Genomic DNA, 10,913 nt, shown 5'->3' with positions numbered 1-10,913 from the left:
GCCCAGGCTCCTTGCTGGTTCAGCCTGGTGTCCAGCAGGACTCCTAGGTGCACTCCAGCTGAGCTGGCTAACCCCAGCTGTCGTGCGCTCCGGGGATGTTCCCCCCCAGGTGCAGAAGTTTGCCCTTCCCCTCTCTGAAGCCCGTGGGGTTCCTGTCTGGGATGCGGCAGTGCCAGCAGTGGCATGGGAGCAGGCAAAAGGGGAGAAAGCGTTGAGGATGGGGAAGCAACAACCGCTGTGCCGTTAGCAATACCAACACGTATTTTTGCGGTCTTTCTTTCTAGTTTATTTGACTGGTGACATTGGACACTGATGGCAAGGGTCCGTTGGGGCCGGTGCGTGTCCCAGCTGCTGCCCGGCCCCAGCCTCACCAGCTGCGCCGCTCTTCTATTGCTGCCGGCGGGGTGGCCTCTTCTTTGGCGATGCTGAGGCCTGGCTGTCGCTGGCCTTCCTCTTCGGGGCTCGCTGGGGCCGCTGAGGAAGGCTGTGGCCAGAGGGCCCTGCCACAGGCTGTCCTGGCTCCTCGCGGGGCGCTGCCTGCTCTGTGCTGTCCGCTGCAGGGTTGGAATGTGGGTGGCTGGGACGCCCATGGAGGTCTTGTCCTGTCCTGCCCAGCATTTCGTCCCTGTTGGAGCTGGCAGGGATGCCTGAGGGTGCTGGGCCAGGGACAGGAGTGTCCTGTTGTGGGGCAGCTCTGGGCTCTGATGCCGAGTTGGTGTCCTGTGCCCCAGCAGCAGGGGTGACGTTGAGGCCCTGCAAGCGGTGAGCCTCCCTGCTGCACCTCTGCACGGTGAAGGCGATGAACTGCCTTACAAAGGTCACCGTGTGGCCGTGCAGGTCGGGATCCAGCATTTCTACGAGGATCTCCTCTGTCAAGCCAACGAGGAGCAGGGCCCAGAGGACACTGTTGGTCAACACATTTATCTGCTGCTCCTCGGTGCCCAGGATGCGGCGCAGCTTCCGTTGCAGCCAGGAGCGCAGGGGCCGCAGCAGGGCCGGGTGCTCCCTGAAGAGGGAAGCCCAGGTGGTAGGGGAGAAGCCGCCTGCAGGACGCCTGGGCACTCCAGGCCATGGTCGGGCTTCCTGGGAGCCTGCGGGGCTCGGTGTGGCAACGGATGCCGCGGCTGCTGGTCTGAGGACCAGCTCCTGGTAGTCGTTGTCCGCTCGCACGGTGTGGATGATGGACTGCACACCCTGTTTGCAAAGCGGACACTGGGGCCTGGTGCTAGTCCACCGCTTGATGCAGGGGAAGCAGAACTGGTGGCAGCACGGCATGGCGTATGCCGCGCTGTCCCAGTTGTCCAGGCACACGGGGCAGCGGGTGTCTAATGCTGCCTCCATGCTTCCACCAGTTGTGGTGGGCTATGGGGAGCGGGAGATGGCAGCGCGCTCCCCAGCACTGTCGCTGCAGCAGCAGGTGTCACGCTGGAAGAGGACAAGAGGACAAGAGACATGAGTCACACACCGGCCCGGGAAGGGTCCCTCAAGGTGCCCCCCACCCCCCGCCACCAGTCCCCGTGCCGCCTACCTGTGCTGCTGCACGCGCCTCTCTGGGATGTCCCGTCTGCCTGCTGCCAGCAGGGTCGGGGTAAAGAACAAGTGGCTCTGAGACGGCCGCTGAGAGCTGCGCGAGCAGCACCCAGAGCTCGTTCCAGCACCGAAGCTCGCCCTGTCCACACTCCAGTCCTCGCACACACGCTCGGTCGGAGGCCAGGCACGAACTGCCAGGCTGAGCCGCTGCACCCACCTTCAAGCATCCGTGGTCTATGGAGTCACAGTCCGTTGCCTGGAGATGTCTCAAAGCATGGCTTGGCCAAGCTGCTGGGCGTGACTCTGGACTACTCGACCTTCACCTGGGGACATCGCTGCCCATCCCACAGTGATGCCACAGTGCATTGCTGGCTCATCACCATGAGCGGTCCTCACCTGCAGCACGTGCTCCAGCACCAGCACAAGTTCCACAGGTTTCTGGGCTTTTCCCAGAGCCACGGCCCACTCCATTCCCCACATCTCGTGTGCTTGGCGTCAGTGTTTCACAGCAATCACCAGGGCCTTGGCCACATCTTCCCATGGGCCCGGTCAGGTCGCTCTGGCCATGGCATGCAGCCCCACGCATGGCCAGCAAGAAGGTTTATTCAATAAACGTTTGTGTTTCTCTCTGATAGTTGGACTTGATGATCTCTGAGGTCTTTTCCAACCGTAACGATTCTATGATTGTCTCGTTGTTAGGCTGCAGGAGGAAGTCCTGCAGGCTCTCGCCACACTCCCGCTCTGCTGGCCAGCCCTCTGGGACCTCCAGGTTCCTCCCGAGGGATGTCAAAACCCAGGGCTGTCTGTGGGGGATTTTCTCCCCTTTGAGAACAATCAAACCACAGGGCTGCCTCCAGCCGCAAGCCTTGGCCCTCTGTTCGTACAAGGGCTTGCAACAGTTGGCCCCCAGTTGGCTTGTCCTTATCAACGGCTATTTGACATTTTGTATTGAGGAGATTCCTGGAGTCTGTCAAGGGTAACTTCCTGGTCCAGGCACAAGACGGACCAACCAGAGGTGAAGCCTTACTGGTCCTGGTGCTCACCAATGCAGAGGAGAGCATGAGAGAGATTTAGACTGGAGGCAGCTGGGTCTTCAGTGATCATGGCCTGGTGGAGTCTGTGATCTGGAGGAATGCAGGCATATCAAGAAGCAGAGTCAGGACCCTGAACTTCAGGAGAGCGAGCTTCTGGCTGCTCAAGGAACTGCTGAGTGGGATCCCCTGGGAAACTGTCCTTAAGGGCATAGGACCACAACAGAGCTGGCAGCTCTTTTAGGACACTGTTCTGTGAGCGCAAGAGCTCTCCGTCCACCAGCAGAAGAAGTAGAGCTGGGGCGGGCAACTGGCATGGCTGAGCAAGGACCTGCAGCTTAAACTGATGGAAAAGAGGGAAACGTACAGGAAGTGGAAGCAGGGTTGTATAGCTTGGGAAGAATACAGGGACGTTGTCCGCATGTGTAGAGATAAGATGAGGAAAGCCAAGGCCCAGATGGAGCTGAACTTGGCAAGGGATGCAAAAAATAACACAAAGGGGTTCTACAGGTACATAGGCATGAGGAGACAGATGAAGGAGGGCATTCCCCCTCTGATAAAACAGGATGGAGAGCTGGCTTCCTCAGACATGGAAAAAGCTGAGGTGCTCATTAAGTGCTTTGCCTGGGTCTTCACTGGTGAGCAGGCTCCTTATGTCTGCCAGTACCCTGAACCTCTAGGGGTGGGTGAGAGGAGCAGGTTCCATCCCACTGTAACAGTGGAACAAGTCTGAGACCTCCTCATGACACTGAATGTATATAAGTCCATGGGGCCGGATGATACGCACCCCAGGGTTCTGAGAGAGGTGGCTGATGTGGTTGCTGAGCTGCTCTCCCTCATATTGGAAAAGTCATGGCTGTCGGGTGAAATCCCTGGTGACTGGAAAAAGGGAAACATTACTCCCATTTTTAAGAAAGGGAGAAAGGATGACCTGGGGAACTACGGGCCAGTGAGCCTCACCTCTGTGCCTGGGAAGATCATGGAAAAGATCTCCCTGGTTACCACGTTAAGGCACATACGAGATGAAGAGGTGATCCAACACAGCCAGCATGGCTTCACCAGGAGCAGATCTTGCCTGACCAAACTGGTGACTTTCTATGCTAGAGTGATGGCATCGGTGGACAGGGGAAGGGCAACGGATGTCATCTTCCTGGACTTCTGCAAAGCCTTTGCCATGGTCCCTGACCACATCTCTCTCTCTAAGTTGGAGAAGTATGGATTTGAAGGATGGATTGTTTGGTGGATTAAGAACTGGCTGGCTGGTCACAGTCGAAGGGTTGTGATCAATGGCTCTGTGCCTGGGTGGAGGCTGGTCACAAGTGGTATCTCCCAACAGTTGGTCTTGGGACCGGTGCTCTCCAGCATCTTTATCAGTGACATAGATGATGGCACTGACTGTGCACCCTCAGCAAGTTTGCAGATGACACCAAACTGAGCAGTGCAGTCAATACAGTAGGGGGAAGGGAAGCCATCCGGAGGGAACCGGACAGGCTGGAGAATTGGGCCCACGCGAACCTAAGGAGGTTCAACAAGGCCGAAAGCAAAGTGCTGCACTTGGGCCGGGGCAATGCAAGGTATTTCTACAAACTGGAGGAAGAAGTCCTTGAGAGCAGCCCTGCGGAGAAGGCCTTGGGGGTCCTGGTGGACAAGAAGCTGGACATGAGCCAGCAGCATGTGTTTGCAGCCTGCAAGGCCAACTGTGTTCTGGGCTGCATTAAAAGAGGGATGGGCAGCAGGGACAGGGAGGTGATTGTCCCCCTCCACTCGGCTCTTGTGAGGCCCCATCTGGAGTACTGCGTCCAGGCGTGGGGCCCCCAGCACAAGAAAGACACAGAGCTCTCGGAACGAGTCCAGAGAAGGACCTCTAAGATGATCAGAAGGCTGGAGCACCTCTCCTGTGAGGAAAGGTTGAGGGAACTGGGCTTGTTTAGCTTGGGGAAGACATGGCTCTGGGGAGACCTCTTTGGGGTCTTCCAATACTGGAAGGGAGTGTATAAACAGGAGGGGGTACAACTGATTATGAGGGTGAATAGTGATAGGACAAGGGGGAATGGTAGCACCCGGCCTCATGCAGCCCAGGACACCATTCACCAAGGCGGCCCAGGCTCCTTGCTGGTTCAGCCTGGTGTCCAGCAGGACTCCTAGGTGCACTCCAGCTGAGCTGGCTAACCCCAGCTGTCGTGCGCTCCGGGGATGTTCCCCCCCAGGTGCAGAAGTTTGCCCTTCCCCTCTCTGAAGCCCGTGGGGTTCCTGTCTGGGATGCGGCAGTGCCAGCAGTGGCATGGGAGCAGGCAAAAGGGGAGAAAGCGTTGAGGATGGGGAAGCAACAACCGCTGTGCCGTTAGCAATACCAACACGTATTTTTGCGGTCTTTCTTTCTAGTTTATTTGACTGGTGACATTGGACACTGATGGCAAGGGTCCGTTGGGGCCGGTGCGTGTCCCAGCTGCTGCCCGGCCCCAGCCTCACCAGCTGCGCCGCTCTTCTATTGCTGCCGGCGGGGTGGCCTCTTCTTTGGCGATGCTGAGGCCTGGCTGTCGCTGGCCTTCCTCTTCGGGGCTCGCTGGGGCCGCTGAGGAAGGCTGTGGCCAGAGGGCCCTGCCACAGGCTGTCCTGGCTCCTCGCGGGGCGCTGCCTGCTCTGTGCTGTCCGCTGCAGGGTTGGAATGTGGGTGGCTGGGACGCCCATGGAGGTCTTGTCCTGTCCTGCCCAGCATTTCGTCCCTGTTGGAGCTGGCAGGGATGCCTGAGGGTGCTGGGCCAGGGACAGGAGTGTCCTGTTGTGGGGCAGCTCTGGGCTCTGATGCCGAGTTGGTGTCCTGTGCCCCGGCAGCAGGGGTGACGTTGAGGCCCTGCAAGCGGTGAGCCTCCCTGCTGCACCTCTGCACGGTGAAGGCGATGAACTGCCTTACAAAGGTCACCGTGTGGCCGTGCAGGTCGGGATCCAGCATTTCTACGAGGATCTCCTCTGTCAAGCCAACGAGGAGCAGGGCCCAGAGGACACTGTTGGTCAACACATTTATCTGCTGCTCCTCGGTGCCCAGGATGCGGCGCAGCTTCCGTTGCAGCCAGGAGCGCAGGGGCCGCAGCAGGGCCGGGTGCTCCCTGAAGAGGGAAGCCCAGGTGGTAGGGGAGAAGCCGCCTGCAGGACGCCTGGGCACTCCAGGCCATGGTCGGGCTTCCTGGGAGCCTGCGGGGCTCGGTGTGGCAACGGATGCCGCGGCTGCTGGTCTGAGGACCAGCTCCTGGTAGTCGTTGTCCGCTCGCACGGTGTGGATGATGGACTGCACACCCTGTTTGCAAAGCGGACACTGGGGCCTGGTGCTAGTCCACCGCTTGATGCAGGGGAAGCAGAACTGGTGGCAGCACGGCATGGCGTATGCCGCGCTGTCCCAGTTGTCCAGGCACACGGGGCAGCGGGTGTCTAATGCTGCCTCCATGCTTCCACCAGTTGTGGTGGGCTATGGGGAGCGGGAGATGGCAGCGCGCTCCCCAGCACTGTCGCTGCAGCAGCAGGTGTCACGCTGGAAGAGGACAAGAGGACAAGAGACATGAGTCACACACCGGCCCGGGAAGGGTCCCTCAAGGTGCCCCCCACCCCCCGCCACCAGTCCCCGTGCCGCCTACCTGTGCTGCTGCACGCGCCTCTCTGGGATGTCCCGTCTGCCTGCTGCCAGCAGGGTCGGGGTAAAGAACAAGTGGCTCTGAGACGGCCGCTGAGAGCTGCGCGAGCAGCACCCAGAGCTCGTTCCAGCACCGAAGCTCGCCCTGTCCACACTCCAGTCCTCGCACACACGCTCGGTCGGAGGCCAGGCACGAACTGCCAGGCTGAGCCGCTGCACCCACCTTCAAGCATCCGTGGTCTATGGAGTCACAGTCCGTTGCCTGGAGATGTCTCAAAGCATGGCTTGGCCAAGCTGCTGGGCGTGACTCTGGACTACTCGACCTTCACCTGGGGACATCGCTGCCCATCCCACAGTGATGCCACAGTGCATTGCTGGCTCATCACCATGAGCGGTCCTCACCTGCAGCACGTGCTCCAGCACCAGCACAAGTTCCACAGGTTTCTGGGCTTTTCCCAGAGCCACGGCCCACTCCATTCCCCACATCTCGTGTGCTTGGCGTCAGTGTTTCACAGCAATCACCAGGGCCTTGGCCACATCTTCCCATGGGCCCGGTCAGGTCGCTCTGGCCATGGCATGCAGCCCCACGCATGGCCAGCAAGAAGGTTTATTCAATAAACGTTTGTGTTTCTCTCTGATAGTTGGACTTGATGATCTCTGAGGTCTTTTCCAACCGTAACGATTCTATGATTGTCTCGTTGTTAGGCTGCAGGAGGAAGTCCTGCAGGCTCTCGCCACACTCCCGCTCTGCTGGCCAGCCCTCTGGGACCTCCAGGTTCCTCCCGAGGGATGTCAAAACCCAGGGCTGTCTGTGGGGGATTTTCTCCCCTTTGAGAACAATCAAACCACAGGGCTGCCTCCAGCCGCAAGCCTTGGCCCTCTGTTCGTACAAGGGCTTGCAACAGTTGGCCCCCAGTTGGCTTGTCCTTATCAACGGCTATTTGACATTTTGTATTGAGGAGATTCCTGGAGTCTGTCAAGGGTAACTTCCTGGTCCAGGCACAAGACGGACCAACCAGAGGTGAAGCCTTACTGGTCCTGGTGCTCACCAATGCAGAGGAGAGCATGAGAGAGATTTAGACTGGAGGCAGCTGGGTCTTCAGTGATCATGGCCTGGTGGAGTCTGTGATCTGGAGGAATGCAGGCATATCAAGAAGCAGAGTCAGGACCCTGAACTTCAGGAGAGCAAGCTTCTGGCTGCTCAAGGAACTGCTGAGTGGGATCCCCTGGGAAACTGTCCTTAAGGGCATAGGACCACAACAGAGCTGGCAGCTCTTTTAGGACACTGTTCTGTGAGCGCAAGAGCTCTCCGTCCACCAGCAGAAGAAGTAGAGCTGGGGCGGGCAACTGGCATGGCTGAGCAAGGACCTGCAGCTTAAACTGATGGAAAAGAGGGAAACGTACAGGAAGTGGAAGCAGGGTTGTATAGCTTGGGAAGAATACAGGGACGTTGTCCGCATGTGTAGAGATAAGATGAGGAAAGCCAAGGCCCAGATGGAGCTGAACTTGGCAAGGGATGCAAAAAATAACACAAAGGGGTTCTACAGGTACATAGGCATGAGGAGACAGATGAAGGAGGGCATTCCCCCTCTGATAAAACAGGATGGAGAGCTGGCTTCCTCAGACATGGAAAAAGCTGAGGTGCTCATTAAGTGCTTTGCCTGGGTCTTCACTGGTGAGCAGGCTCCTTATGTCTGCCAGTACCCTGAACCTCTAGGGGTGGGTGAGAGGAGCAGGTTCCATCCCACTGTAACAGTGGAACAAGTCTGAGACCTCCTCATGACACTGAATGTATATAAGTCCATGGGGCCGGATGATACGCACCCCAGGGTTCTGAGAGAGGTGGCTGATGTGGTTGCTGAGCTGCTCTCCCTCATATTGGAAAAGTCATGGCTGTCGGGTGAAATCCCTGGTGACTGGAAAAAGGGAAACATTACTCCCATTTTTAAGAAAGGGAGAAAGGATGACCTGGGGAACTACGGGCCAGTGAGCCTCACCTCTGTGCCTGGGAAGATCATGGAAAAGATCTCCCTGGTTACCACGTTAAGGCACATACGAGATGAAGAGGTGATCCAACACAGCCAGCATGGCTTCACCAGGAGCAGATCTTGCCTGACCAAACTGGTGACTTTCTATGCTAGAGTGATGGCATCGGTGGACAGGGGAAGGGCAACGGATGTCATCTTCCTGGACTTCTGCAAAGCCTTTGCCATGGTCCCTGACCACATCTCTCTCTCTAAGTTGGAGAAGTATGGATTTGAAGGATGGATTGTTTGGTGGATTAAGAACTGGCTGGCTGGTCACAGTCGAAGGGTTGTGATCAATGGCTCTGTGCCTGGGTGGAGGCTGGTCACAAGTGGTATCTCCCAACAGTTGGTCTTGGGACCGGTGCTCTCCAGCATCTTTATCAGTGACATAGATGATGGCACTGACTGTGCACCCTCAGCAAGTTTGCAGATGACACCAAACTGAGCAGTGCAGTCAATACAGTAGGGGGAAGGGAAGCCATCCGGAGGGAACCGGACAGGCTGGAGAATTGGGCCCACGCGAACCTAAGGAGGTTCAACAAGGCCGAAAGCAAAGTGCTGCACTTGGGCCGGGGCAATGCAAGGTATTTCTACAAACTGGAGGAAGAAGTCCTTGAGAGCAGCCCTGCGGAGAAGGCCTTGGGGGTCCTGGTGGACGAGAAGCTGGACATGAGCCAGCAGCGTGTGTTTGCAGCCTGCAAGGCCAACTGTGTTCTGGGCTGCATTAAAAGAGGGATGGGCAGCAGGGACAGGGAGGTGATTGTCCCCCTCCACTCGGCTCTTGTGAGGCCCCATCTGGAGTACTGCGTCCAGGCGTGGGGCCCCCAGCACAAGAAAGACACAGAGCTCTCGGAACGAGTCCAGAGAAGGACCTCTAAGATGATCAGAAGGCTGGAGCACCTCTCCTGTGAGGAAAGGTTGAGGGAACTGGGCTTGTTTAGCTTGGGGAAGACATGGCTCTGGGGAGACCTCTTTGGGGTCTTCCAATACTGGAAGGGAGTGTATAAACAGGAGGGGGTACAACTGATTATGAGGGTGAATAGTGATAGGACAAGGGGGAATGGTAGCACCCGGCCTCATGCAGCCCAGGACACCATTCACCAAGGCGGCCCGGGCTCCTTGCTGGTTCAGCCTGGTGTCCAGCAGGACTCCTAGGTGCACTCCAGCTGAGCTGGCTAACCCCAGCTGTCGTGCGCTCCGGGGATGTTCCCCCCCAGGTGCAGAAGTTTGCCCTTCCCCTCTCTGAAGCCCGTGGGGTTCCTGTCTGGGATGCGGCAGTGCCAGCAGTGGCATGGGAGCAGGCAAAAGGGGAGAAAGCGTTGAGGATGGGGAAGCAACAACCGCTGTGCCGTTAGCAATACCAACACGTATTTTTGCGGTCTTTCTTTCTAGTTTATTTGACTGGTGACATTGGACACTGATGGCAAGGGTCCGTTGGGGCCGGTGCGTGTCCCAGCTGCTGCCCGGCCCCAGCCTCACCAGCTGCGCCGCTCTTCTATTGCTGCCGGCGGGGTGGCCTCTTCTTTGGCGATGCTGAGGCCTGGCTGTCGCTGGCCTTCCTCTTCGGGGCTCGCTGGGGCCGCTGAGGAAGGCTGTGGCCAGAGGGCCCTGCCACAGGCTGTCCTGGCTCCTCGCGGGGCGCTGCCTGCTCTGTGCTGTCCGCTGCAGGGTTGGAATGTGGGTGGCTGGGACGCCCATGGAGGTCTTGTCCTGTCCTGCCCAGCATTTCGTCCCTGTTGGAGCTGGCAGGGATGCCTGAGGGTGCTGGGCCAGGGACAGGAGTGTCCTGTTGTGGGGCAGCTCTGGGCTCTGATGCCGGGTTGGTGTCCTGTGCCCCGGCAGCAGGGGTGACGTTGAGGCCCAGCAAGCGGTGAGCCTCCCTGCCGCACCTCTGCGCGGTGAAGGCGATGAACTGCCTTACAAAGTTCCCTGTTTGGCCGTGCAGGTTGAGATCCAGCATTTCTATCAGGATCTCCTGATCCAAGCCAACGAGGAGCAGGGCTGAGATGACACTGTTTGCCAGTGTATCTGCCTGTGGCTCCTCGGTGCCCAGGATGCGGCGCAGCTTCCGTTGCAGCCAGGAGCGCAGGGGCCGCAGCAGGGCCGGGTGCTCCCTGAAGAGGGAAGCCCAGGTGGCAGAGGAGAGGCCGCCTGCAGGACGCCTGGGCACTGCAGACCATGGCCGGGCTGCCCGAAGACCTGCGGTGCTCAGTGAGGCAACGGATGCCGCGGCTGCTGGTCTGAGGACCAGCTCCTGGTAGTCGTTGTCCGCTCGCACGGTGTGGATGATGGACTGCACACCCTGTTTGCAAAGCGGACACTGGGGCCTGGTGCTAGTCCACCGCTGGATGCAGGGGAAGCAGAACTGGTGGCAGCACGGCATGGCGTATGCCGCGCTGTCCCAGTTGTCCAGGCACACGGGGCAGCGGGTGTCTAATGCTGCCTCCATGCTTCCACCAGTTGTGGTGGGCTATGGGGAGCGGGAGATGGCAGCGCACTCCCCAGCACTGTCGTTGCAGCAGCAGGTGTCACGCTGGAAGAGGACAAGAGGACAAGAGACATTAGTCACACACCGGCCCGGGAAGGGTCCCTCAAGGTGCCCCCCACCCCCCGCCACCAGCCCCCGTGCCACCTACCTGTGCTGCTGCACGCGCCTCTCTGGGATGTCCCGTCTGCCTGCTGCCAGCAGGGTCGGGGTAAAGA

General features: G+C 58.7%; 2 protein-coding genes across 2 annotated transcripts; both read right to left on the bottom strand.

Annotated features, from left to right (window-relative positions):
* Positions 1 to 387: 387 nt before the first annotated feature.
* Positions 388 to 2,201, bottom strand: LOC121107604. The gene is made up of 2 exons (XM_040652817.1): positions 1,529 to 2,201; positions 388 to 1,425 (listed from the first exon to the last, which is right to left on the bottom strand). Exon 2 carries the CDS (start codon positions 1,339 to 1,341, stop codon positions 388 to 390), a length of 954 nt encoding a protein of 317 aa, XP_040508751.1. The 5' UTR covers positions 1,342 to 1,425; positions 1,529 to 2,201.
* Positions 2,202 to 5,046: 2,845 nt separating this feature from the next.
* LOC121107602 lies at positions 5,047 to 6,863 on the bottom strand. Its single transcript, XM_040652815.1, has 2 exons — positions 6,188 to 6,863; positions 5,047 to 6,084 (listed from the first exon to the last, which is right to left on the bottom strand). The coding sequence occupies exon 2, from the start codon at positions 5,998 to 6,000 to the stop codon at positions 5,047 to 5,049; it is 954 nt and encodes a 317-aa protein (XP_040508749.1). The 5' UTR covers positions 6,001 to 6,084; positions 6,188 to 6,863.
* Positions 6,864 to 10,913: the final 4,050 nt, after the last annotated feature.

This window comes from Gallus gallus, chromosome 1 (genome assembly GCF_016699485.2).
Source record: "Gallus gallus isolate bGalGal1 chromosome 1, bGalGal1.mat.broiler.GRCg7b, whole genome shotgun sequence".
Classification (NCBI taxonomy): Eukaryota; Metazoa; Chordata; class Aves; order Galliformes; family Phasianidae; genus Gallus; species Gallus gallus.
Note: the sequence above shows the minus strand (reverse complement) of the source record. Positions and strands in the feature narration are given on the sequence as shown.

What these genes read in the sequence shown, in the direction of transcription:
- LOC121107604 (XM_040652817.1), bottom strand. Translation starts at nt 1,341, where the DNA reads ATGGAGGCAGCATTAGACACCCGCTGCCCCGTGTGCCTGGACAACTGG.
- LOC121107602 (XM_040652815.1), bottom strand. Translation starts at nt 6,000, where the DNA reads ATGGAGGCAGCATTAGACACCCGCTGCCCCGTGTGCCTGGACAACTGG.